The following is a 17,159-nucleotide window of genomic DNA, read 5'->3' on the forward strand; positions in this document are numbered from 1 at the left end:
TAGCCATGTACAGCGGTAAAACAGGTCGGTACAGGTACAGCGATTGTACCGAGTTGCTTGCATGGTTCTAGCGCTGTACATGGTGACAGACATACAATTTTCGAAGTACAACGCAAGTACAGCTGTATGTCTGTCATAAGTATAATACCAGGGACAGACATACAGCTGTACTAACGCTGTAAGAGTACAGCGTTGTGCAGGTACTCTCGTACCATGACAGACATACTTTGGTTGTACATTGTACCACATGTCAAACTGACTATCAGAAATTTGAATTTATTGCAATGTATTTTCACCAATATTTCAATGAAAACAGGAAGTGGGTTATATCTGTGGCATAACCGCAAGGGTGACGTAGGACTATCTTTGATTTAGTGATCATTTGTTTTTAGTTGGTTCTGAATCAATTCTGAATGAATGAATAAATGAATATCTGGGAGACTTCGAAAACGAGAGCGTTACGTTGAAGGCACAATATTCAGCAAAAAAAGCAATCACACGAAAGTTGTATAATACATAATACATTGCTTGTATTGTGATATGATTTGTATTCCATTTCAAAAATAACAAAATACAAAATAACTGTTGCATCGAATCAGTCTACATATTTTTTGCGTTCGCTCATCCTTTCTCACGGTGACCGGAATAAATCGCCACAGTAAACAACTGCAACAGAAACAACCGCTTAGAAAAAGTGTAGTAGGCTAGAAATATTTGGCGCGGGAAAAACATCATGTGCCTCACATTTCTATTATAAATTTATTCTCTTGTTCTCGTTTTTCGAAATTTATTCTGAGGACAATGTAATGGGGACGAAGTCCCCATTTGGCGAGGATAAGGAATCGAGGCGGCCCATGCCGCCAAGATGACGCAATCCGAGTCCACCGCCGACCCGCCGTCGGAAGCGGCGGTGTCTCGCACGCAAACCTGGGATCCACTGATTGCCCGGTTAGTTTGAAACATAGGATACGATCCTTTAGCAATGTCCGACCGAGCTCTAGCGAGCGTCGGACGGTATACGTCTGCCCGGGGCGTTACGTTTGCCTGGGGCGATACGTTTGCCCGGTTAATTCTTGTTTTGAAATACAATACCGCGCCACAATATTTATAGCCTACTACACATTTTATAAGCGGTGGTTTCTGTTGCAGTCGTTTTCTGTGGCGATTTATTCCGGGAACCCTTTCTCACAACACCCATTTATCATTTGAGAAATTTTTGAGCAAACATCGTTTGCCAGTGCGCGTAGAACGGGAATTACTTCTTAGGATTCATTGCACCTTTAATAAATTGCCGAAAGACGTGGTCTTTCTTTGATCGCACTTGATTGAAAAATCCAAAACGAAATGTATTTGGTCGCAGCATTATATGAGTAGGAAGCAAATAATCGCTCGAAAATTACATGATTTTGGCGATGTGAAACATTTTCCGTTTTTCATGTTATGCATCCAATATTGGATACCAGAATTATCTACTGAGGGGGGAAAATAATATTCAGAAGCTTTCTTGTCAATTGCGATTGATTGAAAAATCACAAAACCAAATGTATTTGGTTGCAGTGTTGTATGGATAGAAAACATTAAAATAAACTCTTTCACATCAATGTATTTTTCAATTCCCAGGGGAACTGGTAGATTATTTTTCAGCAAAGATGAGAGCAACGAGGGTTCCGCGCGTGTATGTGTGTGTGGCGGCTGCTCCGATGTTTCAAGCGGAACCGTGGCATCACTCTCGTCCTGATGGATTCCCTTCTGGCCTAAGGTGCACAAACAGGCTCTTGGTTATACCGTGCATCAGCGCTTTCAAGATAAACGAAGTTAGCTTCACCACAACAGCGACAACATGCTCCAATCGCTGTTCAATTATAACTGAGTGGGTTTACGAGCAGCGCTCGCTTTATATACCGATTGGTGATTTCAATAGCCTGTTTTGAAAGCAATTTTAAGGCTATTGAAACAGTTTTTTGGATGAGAAAGTAACAAGTATATAACGCGTAGACATTTTATCTTTCGAACGAAGTGTTTATCATACCATTTCGTTCAGTTGTTTAGGAGCTATTAACGCTCAAAATCTCGTTCTCCGGCGTAACGCTTTAGTTTTCGAAACTTTGATTTTACACCCGGTATAGAAATGAAAGACGTAGTCCTACGTCAAAAAGGTTTTTATTTAGCGTCTAAACTATCAAACACAACAAATATGTTTCCAATCTGAGTTATTAACTCAAGAGAAAGTCAATGAAAAGAATGTATACCAAGTGTTTTGATTCGGTTTGTTCATGCTACCCACCACTAACCGTCTATGGCGCTGCGCGCAGTACAACTGTAGCCATGTACAGCGGTAAAATAGGTCGGTACAGGTACAGCGATTGTACCGAGTTGCTTGCATGGTTCTAGCGCTGTACATGGTGACAGACATATAATTTTCGAAGTACAACGGTAGTACAGCTGTATGTCTGTCATAAGTATTAATCAGTACGGAGAGGTATGCATGTACGCACATTACGCCGATTCAGTTGGGTCGGTTTTTGCACCAGAAGGCCGATCCGACCAAACTGTTGGTTGACAGTAGAGATGTGCCATCCGCTCATGAGCTGTTCCGAAGAATCGACTCTTTGAAGTGAGTTGACGCGGAACAGCTCGCAAAAAAAAATCAAACAGCTCTTCAGCTCACTTTGATGATGATGAAGGAGAGAAAAGAGCTGTAGAATTGAAGAGAGTGTGTGAGCTGTAAGATTCAAATGAACTGACCGTCTCTCGCTCTTCGTGTTAAGACATCAGTTTAGTTTCATTTGTCCCTCGTCTTTTCAACTGTTATATTCGCGTTGACGGCATTGAGCTTTGTTTACCAGTTTAGGGGGCGCCAAAAATAATAATTGGCTCTCAGGCAGAATGAACACGTTTTTAAAATTCAAATTATTAATGAAAATTAACTTCTGTGTATCAAATGAGTATTCTATTTCAATGAAAAACACTTTGTTTGCAGGCGGTGCAAAAATCTCATAAGATTTTTTTTTTTTTTGAAGAAAACTTTCTATTGTAATGTAAAGCCTCAGTAAAAATGTCGGAAATGTTGTACTCGCCGAGTCTGTTGTAAATAATAGTCTGGAATACGTGTTCCAAGTAATTAATAATATGGTGTGAAAAGTTTCATTTGAATTTTAACATTTTCAAACTGGCTTCGTGGCTATCGAGTTTGGGACCCAAATTGAAAGTCGGCACTGACAACTGAGCTGAAGAGCTGTTCATAAAGAACAGCTCATTTAGATGAGCTGATATGATCAGAGCTGTTCATCATGATGAGCTGATTTGCACACCTCTAGTTGACAGAAAGTCTGTAGTATGCGGGGGCTCTAAATGTTTGTGTATCATTAACAGTGCTGCCAACATAACGTACAAAACAAAATACATGGTCATCCAGATCATGAGTGGAGTTTCGGATTCGATTCCAGTTCTAGTTGCGATTTCGCAATGATTCCGATGGGTGATTTGGCATACAAATCTCAACAAGACAATGAAATTTTTAGATTTAGTTCAATTTTTATTTCCTCTCGTGCAAACAATATGACATCTTTCAAACAAAAAACTATCATGAAAACAATGAAATTTTTGGTGCGTTTGGAAAAATTTGCAGCCGTTTTTGAGCGCGTGATTTTGAAAAGACTATGAAGAACATCACTATGGAGGATTAGGACTAGCAGCACTATAGTTGTTAAGAACAGTAGTCGAAGGAGATGGCGTTAGACTAGACTCCGGACTAGTATCAAACAAACTGGGACTACTGATGCTGAGACTAGGGTAAGAATCTATGGATTGGAAATCACAGCTTTGTGGTAGCTGGCGGGGTAAACTATTGCGACAGTAGTTTCTATTTAGTGGCGCCGCTTGCTGGCTGTTTATGCTGTGGCTGCTTAGATCCGTTTGGTGTTCCTCCGGATTGAGGATTGGAGGCTCCCGAGGGTCCTCGGTTGCGTGAGTACCCCACATTTCGATTGCTTTCTGCTTGTTCCAGTGGCACTGGTTCGTTGGCTGGTACGTGCTGTGTTGGTTGCTGTGTTCGGGGCTCTGTGATTGTGGTGGGATAGTTTGATTCATCATATACTTGCTCAAGGGGGTACTGCTGTGCATCATATGGTTGCTGATAATCCTGGTACTGTTGCTCACTGTAGCCTTGCTGATCGTATGACTCCGGTGCGTACTGCTGGTCTGCATATCCCTCGTACTGGCTCTGATCGTATTGCTGTGAGGGATCGTATTGGGCAGGGTCATATCCGACATTTTCATCGTACACCTCACCGGCTGGCTGATATTGATCGGTCGCGGATGGTTGATATTGTTCCACCTCGGCATTGCGTTCGGACTCATACTGGGTATTTGGATGAACTGGTTCGACATATGGTTGCTGTTGTTGTCTGATCGATTGTCGAGACGCTCGGTCGCTTCCAATAACGGACTCGCGAGATAATCGACCACTGCTGCTGGTGCCGTCTGGTTTAGCGATTGTGTTATCACCGGTCCTGGATGATCGCTCAGTGTCAGTATGTCCAAACTCCGACTCCTTTCCTTGTAGTTTTGACACAGTGTCTTCATTGGATATCGATTGTCGCGACAGTCGTGAATCACTTCGCTTTTCGTCGGAGTACTTGTTGCCTTTGGGCTCATTGTAGTCATTGGCGGAACTGGTTCGTGAAAGCTCGCCGTGTGGCTGTTGCCTTCCACCGGCGTACTGCTTATCAGATGACTGCGATCCGGGTCGAGAGGCCCTGCCTGTCGGTGGCTGTGCGGCAGATCTCGCGACGACGCCACTATCCGCCTGTTGTATTGATCTAACGGGCACATACTGAGCGGTACTGCTGCCGGGTCGTGACGCGGTTTTAGGGCCTGCGAAGAAATTGAGGGAGTTTGATGAGTAAGGTTCTAACATAAAGTTCGATCGTCGGGTAAGAATTAAATGAGTTTAAGGAAGAAACGAAATAAACGAAAAAATGGATGCGCCATGTTCGAATGTTGACCTGATGAAATAAATAATTTTTATCTTCTATCCTCGGAGGCAGTCTGAGATAATAAAGTTGAGCAAAGCGGATGTAAGCCAAAATTTGATGTGTCGTGTTTCCATAGTGGTTACTGTTGGTGGTAGTATGAACGGTACCTTCATAATTTTTGTCTTCTCTTACAACAGACTGATTCGGAGATGGGCTTGAATAGGTTTGAGCAACTTCAACAGCAGCATTGTTATCGGTTGTAGAATAATCTTTATAATTATTTTGAGTAGGTATAGTGGAAGCATATTCAGTTGGGTAGCGATTGTCGTTCGTGATAGCGTCAGTAGAAGCGTATTGATTATCTAGGTTAGCGGTGGTAGCACTAGTTTCTATGCGTTGAGAAAGGAATTCAAGGTTGTTTTGTAGAATATTCATTTCCTGCCTGCAATTTGCCACGTGGAGAGACGAAGAGAAAAAAGAAACAAAATATTAGTTCGGTTGATGTTCTGTTACGTACCTTCGAGTCATTATTGGACGTTGAAGAGATATTGGAGTCCGATTCCAACTGTTCAGTGCTACATTTCCGGGTTTGGAAAGCAGGGCTTATCTCTTTATAGTTCAACCATACTTGTTTCAACCGATCCATAAGCTCATTATTGGTCTGCCTCAACTCCTTCTTTTCATTTCTGGTATTATGGAAATATATATGTAAACGAGTTTCTACAAGAATATTCATGACTACAACATGCAATTGAAACTACACTACAATACCAAACGTACGTCAAACTTAATACACATGATGTGGGTTATTTCAAAAACTCTGGATATACCTGAAGGCAATGGGTTCTAAATAAATTACGCGCGTATGGTATGGATGTACATTACATTCTAGTCTTCGCACTCCTCCTTGTCGCTGGTGGTTTTTGGTTTCGGACTGATCCTCACGTTCACATCGATCTTAATAGGGTGTTGTTTTGTACATGCCACGTGCTCTTCGCTCGACGCGTTCGTCCCTTTGCCATCGGCGATGGTGGCTGCCACAAAGGGACGCGAGCAGAGGCGAGTACTTGCTGTGTAGTGCTGACGTTCCGAGGTCGTTTCCACTTCCTGCTTGTATCGTTGACTCGGGTTCAACGAAGGAGTGGGATGCTCCTCGGTACTGCGATTGATGCTTGGTGGACTCAATGCCCGAAAAACGAACGCGCTTTTTGAGGTTTCGCCTTCTGGACGGTGTTTGGTATGATACCGGCAGTGATGTTCATGTGGACAGGGTGGTGGTGGTGATAGACGTGCAAGGATAAGAACCAAAAACCAAGCGTTAGGAAGAGTGTTCAGAACCCAGAGAAATGGTCGATAGTAGAAGAAAGTTCGGTGAGTTGCGATAACTGTATACTGTAGTGACTGTTGTTAGAGTACGGTCACAGAGCTTCAACAATATTTTTTTCTGAATAGTCTAGTAGAGCGGAAACCCGTTTCACCAACATGGAGTTGAAGATTTTAGTTAACACACTGCAGCAGCGTTCAAGGCTCTGGAGTAAGATCACGAGTGGTATGAGACCGTATCAGAGACCCCGTAAAAACTCGGTGAACTGAAAATGCAGCGTTATTGAATAATGTTCTATATGGAACATAACAAAGCCGCTACATAGACTTTCGGTATCATTCAAGAGGTCCATAAGGAGGAAGGAAGGCTTATTGACCTCTATTGTCAGTAGCTATAGTTTTCATTGAATCTATCAAACAAGGCCGCGGGACATTGAACTGGGTCAGACGACGGTATTAGTGACTATTACAGCGTTTGAGGTTGTTAGCCTTACGCACGAAGGATACAAGAAATCCCATGAGCAATGAAAAAAACGGCTAGCAGTGAAGTGTTGATGCTCAAAGGTCATATTTAGAAGACTTTTATTTCGTTCTAAGGACTGTACTCGAAAAAAAATGGATGAGTTATATCTATGATATTACCGCAAGGATGACGTGGGACTACAGTTGCTTTGGAAGTAAATAGTTTGATTTCCATGTAAGATCAATTCGTACATACAGATTATGTTCTTCGTTTCAAGTAAATGTGATGACTGTCCACTTACGTTTGGTATGATGCCTATGACTACCCAAATATGTGAACGGAACAATTGTCAAACGATCATTGTATTTTATTTTTTTCTCTGAAATTATTGCATCTCTAATGTGTACGTAGTCATCGAACCGCGAATTTGCTTGATTTGATGAACTTTAGGCATTCAGTTTCAGGCATGTTTGAGCTGATCGCATATCGCAATTTGTTTTATGTCAATGCATTGAAAATTTACCTCGAACGCTATTCCGGTGGTCTTTTTCGCAATTGACATACACTCGGCTACATGCGATTATATACTTGTTGTGCCAGTACCATTATTCCACATCTCACAGATACATCAATCTTTCTTTGGCATTGAATGGAAATAACAACAATGGCAATTCTTGCAAGTATCAAATATCATGCTACATGTTATTTAGTATTGTCTCAGTGGAATCGCACCTCTAGACATCGTTTGTACAACGAAAACAAACCAGCACCGAACAAGCGTTTAACATATCATGCATACAGAGCTTGATATCATGCATGAGAGGCTTGCATTACTTTCGAGATAAGCGCAAGAGACACCCAATCACATACAAAATTCTAGAGCGACATTTACTTTCTTGGTGATTGAATAAACGAAATAATCTGTAAATCTCAATAACCTCGAAGAAGTTGGATTGATTCATTATGATCAAGATTAGTGTGAATGCTATCCTTGTTGAAGGCAGTTTTGGCACGCGAACCCAAATAACTCACAACATTCTAGCACGACATTCGCTATGGTTTAGCTTGATATTCCTCAAATAATTATGTGGCGCACAACCTTAACGCCTGTTTCGCCATAGTGTAAGTTCGATGCATTGATGCAATGTCAAAGGCACAAACGAAGCCCTTATGATGACGGAAAACAAGTTTTGTTAACTGCTTCGAATAAAGAAAAGGTCTGAATATTTGCCTCAGCAGTAATCCATTATTCATACCCTAGCGCAAATATTCCTCTTCCGCTACCTCTCTCTTTGTTAATATTTATTATAGCGGCTGTACCATCAAACAATCGTCCATCATAGCATCAAAATATTAGGTGATTGTTGCATCGCGACAGGGCCAATGCAAACGGGACCATATACAAATGGGGGTTCAGTGTAGCGAAGAAGAGCTATTTGTACGTACCAGTTATGAAACACGCACGTTTGCACGCAAAGCAATATATCGATGGCTTGAAGCAACTAAATATACACACTCTTATCTCCGCTTTGCGCTCGCCTAAACAGAAGCCCTTTCTATTAATATTTCTGGTTTCGATTAGCTTAGCTGTCATTCTTGATGGAGATAGTTTTGCTACTGTCATTCGAAACCCAATCACAAACAAAATTCCTAAACAATTATTTTCTTGATGAGCCGATGATAGCCTAGTTTGATGATTCCCCATTCAATTGTGTAGTTCAGAACCATAATTGAATGGCGTCAGTTTGATGTAATGATTGCAATGCCAGAGAAATCAGCGAATAAGTAATTTGGTCGCGTCCACAGCTCAATCTGAAACGAAGACATGTGATGACGCAAAATATCGAAGAACAAACGAAGTGCATTGCATACCTAGAGTTATACTGAAAGTTTGCCTCAGCGAGATTCAATATTTTTGCTCTATACAAATATTCCCCTTCGTTCATCTTCTTTTCTTTGTTCACGGAGACTTTAAATCATTCCCCTTTGTTGATCACCGATAAGTTGCTCGTTATTAATGGCATGGGTACGAAAGCTCACAAATGAGCTGAACAAATGTGTCGGAAAATGGAAATGCTTCTAGCTTTCATCAATTTATACCATTTACACACCAGGGTATTGTAATATATAGCATAAAAAACAAATCATAGGGAATTCCCGATTCATTTGGTATGTAAATCGTCAAAATCCGTTCGCGGCAAAAAATGTTATTAACGTTAACTTTATTTCATAAAAACGTGACCTGTTTTCTGATTTGGCGGGTACAGAAGAATCCCCAGTTTACATGAATGAACAATTTCAATTTCTATTTTTGATACTATAGGGGCTTTAAATTTGTAAGTTCATTCGGCATTGGAAATTACGATTTCCCCAGGCTCCTCAGTTTAGAAGTACGTGTTAGGGAAACATATTCCGGTCTGCACAAAGACAAGTGAGTAAAAAAATTATAGAAGGTTGTGTCCAAGATACTACCGCATTGTTGACGTAGAACTACGCTGTTATTTTATATAAGTCGCTTGTTTATACCTTCGGATATTATTCTATAATGCTGTGAAATTTTCGAAACAACTGCTTAGTAGAATAATCTTTGAAATGGTTTTTCATTGTAGAATCAGTTGACGATAATTAATTGATGATTCATTCTTGCCCTCGCAAAACAATACACTAGCTGATCGTATGTCGCAATTTATTTCATGTCAATGCATTGAAAATTTACCTCGAACGCTATTCCGGTGGCCTTTTTCGCAATTGACATAGACTCGGCTACAGTCGATTGTATACATGTTGCACCAGCACCATTATTCCACATCTCATAACTACATCAATATATCTTTGGCACCGAATGGAAACAACAACAATGACAACACTTGCAAGTATCAAATATCATGCTACATGTTATTTAGTATTGCCTCAAAGCAATCGCACCTCTAGGCATCGTTCGTACAACGTAAACCAAGCGCCAAACAAGCGTTCGCCATAGCATGCATACAGAACCATACATTGGTGGCTTGAAACTACTAGGAATACAAATACTTCTCATCATTTTGCGCTATTCTCAAAATAAACGCTTTTGTTAATATTACTGGACACAAAAAAAGTCACAGGAGGGTTGTGTCTGAGACACGACCGCATAGTTGACGTAGGATTCCGTTATGCTATCTGTTGATTTTGGATATGTTTTAAGAATTTAACTCTATGATAATGATTTGGTGGCCCCGAAAAGGGCCGTTTTGTTTGGTTGTTGGGTATTGTTTGTTAACTCCACCAGTGTTTACAACCGAGTGATGATGACAGAAGGATGGTAATTAGTCGTTAGATAGTGCGTATCAGACAGCAGAGACCGGAATGGAATGGAATGAGATATGATGAAAACCGCCCTCACAGGTCACAGAAGAGATGCCTCCAGTGTTATGTATGGATGAAAATAGAAAAAAAAACTCATTAATGTTATATAAGATAATTATAAATACCGAATAAAATTATCAATTTTTATCATCAGTAAAAACATGTTACTTTAATATAGAGAAAACATATTTGAAATGGGAAAGGTAATTTTATTTCATAACTTTTAGTTCCTGAGTGTTTATTCAACCCAATGCGAATTTTAATTGGACTAACAACACCTAATACTATATGTAGAGCATATGGGAAATCACTTTTTCGAATATTTCTTAATTTTTCCAACTTTTCTCACCGTATGAACTTTCCTTGGGTGAAAATGAACAAAACAAACAGACAGCTTGAACCGAACGACCAGTTCACAAGCGGAAACACACCTTGGTATTTATTTATTAAAATTGAAATAAATCGTTTCATATATTAAGTCATTTTTAACACAACTGCTACCTTATACAATTTTACACTTACACTTGTGCTAAATTTTTCACAATACACGATCAGTCATTGATATAAAATTTCACGAAGCAACCAACATTAAAGTCCCAAATTTAAATTTAATTTGCTAGAATTAATCGTATCACTTACCTCACTTGCAATATAAAAATGACTTGCATATATTTATAATGCCGATTTCCCCCGAGCACCTTGGTTTTGATGTCTTTGTTAGGGAACACACTTCGGTGGGAACAAAAGTTCCCCCTAATTTCATGTATTTGCAATGTCGATTTCCCCCAGGCAGCTTGGTTTTGATGTCTCTGTTAGGGAACCGCCGCATGTGTCGTCAATTTTGACCACTCAGAAGTTGGTATTTCCGTTAGGATAGGGATTAAGATTTTTTAATTGTTCGAAGGTTAGTTTTATGACATATATAATTTTATTCAATATAAAAAATTGTTATGGAGTTCCGAAATCGATTGACGCAAAAATTTCATCAATCCATCATGAAATGACTGAGCAATAAGCGTTTGAAATTGGACAATTTTCACGATGTGCTCGATTTTCGATTTTAAATTTGTACCCCAATATGTTCCCGAAAGACGTAATCCTACGTCAAAAGTTGCATTACTTTCTCATGCTCGAGAAAAGCGCAGCTGTCACCCTTAGTGGAGGAATTTTTGCTACTGGTAAGCGAAACCTAATCACATACAAAACTCCAGAACGACATTTACTTTCTTGGTGACCAAACAAGCGAAATGAACTCATTTTGTTAATATCAACAACCTCGAAAACAGTAGCAATGCTTCATTATGATCAATATTAGCGCAAATGCAATCCTAGTTGAAGGCAGTTTTGCGACTGGCACGCGAACCTAAATAACTTATAACATTCCAGTAAGACATTCAAGATGCTTGGTATTCTCCAAATATATTTTTTGGAGGATAACCTTAACGCCTGCTCGCCATAACGTCAGTTTAATGCATTGATGCATTCTCAAAGGCACCAAAGAAGCCGTTTACATTTTCGACCGACTCGCCGAAATCGCCTATTTTGCTGTTGTTCGATGCGGTGTCACACTCGCGAAGGCTCGTTTCATTGCGAGCGCTTTTCACTACACCAACATCGCGTACATCATTAGATGACGCTTGCCTCGAAATTTCATTGCCCCTGGCAATGCGTTCGTTTTTTGCAGGGCTAGAGCCTGCCTCCCTCTTCTTCTTGCTCATCACACACTACGCGAAACGTCCAATTTATGACGCGGAAAGAAAAACACACGATACGAATAACGAATAACGAACAGAAAAAGCAACGGACGATATCCAAGTTGGATTACCACTGGTGGGGTCCAATCTTAGATCGAAGCGCAGCGAAAGCAAATTGAACTGGATTGCTCAACAGTCCGATGCTGAATGAAAGTTTGCCTCAGCGAGATCCACTGTTTATACTCAAGGCAAATATTCCCCTTCATTCTTCAACTTTTCCTTTGTTCACGGAGACTCCAAATCCTACGATTTTCTCTTCGTTGGTCGTCGATAAGTTGCTCGTTATTGACAGCTCTGTTCGGGAAAGCACACAAATGGACAGAACAAATGTATGCAAAAAATGGAAACGCCTAAAGTTTTCATGAATTTTAACCATTTACAAACCAGGGGATTCTAATGTATATCATATTAAACAAATCTTAGGGAATTTCCGATTCGTTGAGTATGTAAATCGCTAAAATCCGTTCGCGGCAAAAATAGTTATTAACGTTAACTTTATTTCATAAAAACGTGACCTGTTTCCTGATTTCGCACCCTTAATGAAAGACGTAGTTCTATGTCAAAAGTACTCGTAGCTTGCATATACAGTAGAACCCCAATTAACCGCGAAATAGTCTGGCTAGGTCACCGCGACTAACGAAAATCGCGGATAATGCAGTATACGACTACAAATGAAGTGTAAACACGAAATATAGATATTTCAACATGAAAACTATGTATTATCAATACAGATACATTAAACTATCCATCTACAAGGTCGTGTGCACCAGTGGTCAAATAATATGAAAGCTATGACCAAAACAAAAGAACAAGCGCCTACGTCTCACTAACAAATTTTGGGAAGCTCTATAGAATTACTCTGGAACTCGCTTTCGCGGATAATCGGGGTTCCACTGTATTAACAAAACGGATTCCCCCATGCACATTGATTTTGAAGTCCATGTTAGGAAAACACATTTCGATGGGAAATCCCCACAACTTGTATGTATTTGCAAAGTGGATTCTCCCAGGCAACTTGTTTTTGAAGTCCGTGTTAGGGAAACAAATTTCGGTGTGAACAAAAATACCCCTTGCTTGCCTGTATTTACAGAACGGATTCTCCTAGGTACATTGATTTTGAAGTCTGTGTTGGGGAAACCGTAAATCGGGCTAATCAAAACGAGGCAGTTAGATATGCTTGATAATGCTTGACATTTCACAGTTATTCAATTGTTCATGAAAAATAACATTTAGGTCATAGATGCGTAGAGATATTTCCTTTCAATTGATGTGAACATCTTTCCGATCTACTAAGAAATGAGTTATAAGCATTTGAATCTTTAATTTTTTTCTGCATGTTTGTGTTTATGTTTCACCTCTATATACTCCATTTAGACGAAGTCTCACGTCAAAAATGCAACACATTCTTTTATGTAAAAGATTTTATTGCATGGTAAATTTCGATGAAATTTTTTGGATAAAACTAGTTTAGAGTGTAATGTTCACATGTGCAAAAACCGACCATTCGATCGTGTTCCGTGTGGTGAATTCGTTCAAAGGGAACCAGACGACCCAGCGGCGAGCTGGCAACGGAAGAAAAGCGAAGGCGTTCGACCTCGTGAAGGCAAGGAAGGTGAGGGATTACTTCAAGCGCAATCCGAACCATTCGATTTAGGACGTGGTCAAAAAGGTCAATTCTTCGTCTGGTTCGTCCAGCAGACAATGAAACGGACCGGATCTCATGTCTTCAAGATGAGGAAGGCGTCTAATCGAACCGATAAACAGAATACGGTGACCAAGTCCCGTGCCTGGAAGGTGTATCGCGAGTGGTTGGTGCAGCCGAAGTGCATCGTAAGGGACGACGAGACGTACATTAGAGCGGACGCCAAGCAGTTCGCCGACTTGGAATTTTTCGTCGACAAGTTCTACCTGGATGTTCCGGAGAAGTTCCAGAAGAAGAAGGTCGACAAATTTTCCAAGAAGTATTTGGTATGGTAAGTGATCTGTGTGTGCGGCAAATCCCGTACATGACGACCGGCACCATCAACGGCCAAAATTATAAAGAAGAATGCCTCCAGACGCGCCTGCTGTGCTTCCTTCCGTCCCCTAAAGGTGACGCTCTGTTTTGGTCGGATCTGGCATCTGATGAAGTAGTACGAAGTCAACGATGGTGTTTTTGTACCAAAGGAGGCAAATCCGACGAACTCGCCAGGATTTCGCCGAATAGAAAAATTCTGGCCTATTATAAAGGACAAGCTCCGGAAAACAGAGAAGGTCTTCAAAAACGACCAGTATTTGAACAAAAAGTGGATGAAAGTGGCTAAGAAAGATAGCGAAAGTGTTGTTGATGGTTAGCGTTAAGTCCAAAGTGCGGGCATTTAGTCTAGGAGTGGATGTTGAATATACCAACTTTGCAAAAACATGGCTAATATGCGATTATTTATTCTAGAGAACTTCAAAAATACCCGACTTAAAATGAATTTTTGATAATCATTTCTGTCTGTTTTTTTTGAGTTCGGTCTTTAAATTGTATTTATATATATATATATATATATATATATATATATATATATATATATATATATATATATATTTGACACCATACGTATTGCGCTTGTTTTGAATCTTGTACGCATGGAACACGTTCAAGGAAATTCTCGTGTATTGAAGTGTTTTTTGTATCATATTTAATTTTCTCTAAAAAATTCATCAAGTGCGCCTCCTGTGAGAATCGAACTCACGACCGCTAGTTTACAAGACTAGCGCTCTGCCTACTGAGCTAAAGAGGCTCTCTTGAACAATGTAATAAATCAATTGATAGTCTATATCAACGTAAATAGAATAACAGGTATATTACGTCGCCTGTGTCGAAGAAGAAGATGAAATCAATTTTGAAAAAAAACCTCGGTTCGTTTCAACGTCGTGAAATTATTTAAATATTGTATGTTATTACGTGTTTAAAAACTGAAATTTGAAATTGAAAATTGACCACATTTGAAGCCGATCCGATGACAAATACAATAGTGTATCGGATTTTTATTGCAGATATGTTTTTTGTGATCTTTCCCTTGCGATCCCTTTTAGTTTACAGAAAAATATCAAAGTACAACGTCCCGCGATACCGGATCAATAGTAGAACTGAAAGTAACAAAGGAAGCACGATACATCTCTATAGTTTTCGAATACATAAGTCGTGTAATTGGCAAAAGTTTTTTTGATACAATTTTTTTACCATTGAGATAATTGCACTATGCGTATAATTTTGAAATAATTCGGTAAAATGTTATTTCATTGATTCGAAGCATATTTTGGGTTTTTTTGTGTTACAGTGTAAAAAAAAAGATGGTCAAATTTCTAAATTTGTTTAAATTTACATACAATTTACATTCAATCTCTGATTTGAATGATTTTTTTTGTTTGTTTTCTTTGCCTACCACCGCTAAAACAAAGCGGATAGTAACACACCTGATATTTCGTTTAACCGTTTGAATTAGGATTGGGCGATCTTTAGAAAAGGATCGATCTTGATGGATCGATTTTCTAAACGGCGCAGGGATCGATTCACTGATTAAATCGGTACCAAAGAATCGATCTTTGCTGAATCGATCTTTGAAAAATCGAATGCCAATGTGAATATTTACTTTTTAATTTACTTGTTCTTTTTATTTTTTTTAATTCGTTTATTTTTACAGGCTCAGTTACGTAAGTTTAATGGAGCCGAATTCTTAAATATGTTTTAAAACTATATATATACAAACAATTTTCTTAAATCTATGGTTAGTAATGTGGGAAACCGATTACTCGCGGTGGACTCGAGTTTAGAAGGGTGACATAATTTTTCAGGAAAAGGATGGGATATAAGGAAATTATTACTTGTTCTATATAAGTATTGTCTTTTTCTGAAACATGAAATATAAACATCTCACATTTCTATTCAAACATCAAAGGCATTTCCGTTTGATTCTCAGAATGTAAGTCACAAAAAACTTGAAAGCCTAGGAAAAATGTATTTTCCACAGCATTCATCTTGAACCGTTATGGAATTATTTAATCAAATAAATTAATTGAAATTATCATAAGAAATTCAACAACTGTTGTTCATCCAGAACTCTGCTGACAATAATCCCGTTCGATTCAATCGTATCATACGCCTGGCATTTAGTCGAAATCTTGCTAGTAATCCCTGTTCTAGAAAAGAACGCTTCAGCTGGACCTGATGTCAGCATCCCATCTCATCACAATTTTCACTGTCAGCCTTGTGAATGTGATGCTGTAAATATAACTTGTGACCACTTGTTTTGTATTGACCAAACTTACAAAACTGCTTCTCCTGAATTTACGACCACTAATTTGACAACCTTGCAAAGGATCCAATGTTTATGAAATGAGTGGATTTTGGAGAGAATCAATGTTCACAAAAAAACAAATTTACAAAAAAATTTCTACGGTCAAAAAGATCGGAAAATAGCAAAGATAAGATCGATTTTCGCAATTTTATTTGGAGTAGGAAGAATCAATCCGAGAAATCGTAAATCGGAGAGAAAAAGATCGATTTTCTAAATATCGATCTTGCATAGCTCAATCATATTCACTATCACTAATTTGACATCCTCGAAAGCTATCCAAATGTTGACATTATGTTCATAAAATTTGTCAGGTGGTGAGATTAAATCGATGTACATTGAAAAAAAACTCTAAGATCGAAAAAATCGGAAGAAATAGATCGATCTTTACGATTTTTTCGGGTACAAAGAATCGATCCAAAAAATCGGAGATCGAAATGGAAATAATCGATCTTTTGAAAATCGATCCAAGATCACCCAATCCTAGTTTGAATACGGGGGAGCGCGATAGCGCTCCACTTGTTCTATGTTATTATTTTTGACTTAGCACCTCTTAACGTAGGATTTCGTCTTTCTGGGACATTTTTCAAAGAGGACTTCACGCGCTTTGTACAGCAAACGATAATTTTGAATGGAATTATTTAAATATTATTTTTCATTATTTTAAAAATATAATTTATGTATAGATAAGGGAGTTTATGTTAGTAAATTTTATAAACCTCACTTTTTATGTGTTTTTTCTTATTAATACAACATTTGTGACCTTATCAGTTATCTAAGCTTTTTAGTATTTTTTAAAATTTTCTCAAACTCATCCGCATTTTTGGCATATGCTAAAAAAATTTGCTTCGCACTCAAACGGTTAAGTTGGGTCAATATAAGCGGTGAAGAAAATATGAAAAAACTTATTCCATCCAACTAAAAATCTTCACTCCTAATATCGGCGTTTGAAATGATTTGTTACAATGATACAATA

At 38.9% G+C, this 17,159-nt stretch overlaps 1 protein-coding gene and 1 non-coding gene across 5 annotated transcripts in view; both read right to left on the reverse strand.

The window, feature by feature from the left end:
* Positions 1-3,548: 3,548 nt before the first annotated feature.
* The window catches only part of LOC129769456 (leucine zipper protein 1), a 43,823-nt gene continuing 30,212 nt past the window's right edge, over positions 3,549-17,159 (reverse strand). For 3 of the 4 annotated variants that reach the window (XM_055771743.1, XM_055771745.1, XM_055771746.1), the window contains exons 10-11: positions 5,494-5,662; positions 3,549-4,875 (exon numbers count right to left, since the gene is read on the reverse strand). In XM_055771743.1, coding sequence (XP_055627718.1) covers positions 3,673-4,875; positions 5,494-5,662 — 1,372 coding nt within the window. In that variant the 3' untranslated portion in view covers positions 3,549-3,672. Of the gene's footprint in view, positions 4,876-5,143; positions 5,419-5,493; positions 5,663-17,159 lie in introns of all 4 variants that reach the window. The other variant, XM_055771744.1, reaches the window with a different exon arrangement.
* On the reverse strand, positions 14,557-14,629 carry Trnat-ugu (transfer RNA threonine (anticodon UGU)). Its single transcript has one exon. It is a non-coding gene; the product is annotated as a tRNA-Thr (tRNA).

The sequence above is a fragment of the Toxorhynchites rutilus genome, chromosome 2 (assembly GCF_029784135.1).
Source record: "Toxorhynchites rutilus septentrionalis strain SRP chromosome 2, ASM2978413v1, whole genome shotgun sequence".
Taxonomy (NCBI): Eukaryota; Metazoa; Arthropoda; class Insecta; order Diptera; family Culicidae; genus Toxorhynchites; species Toxorhynchites rutilus.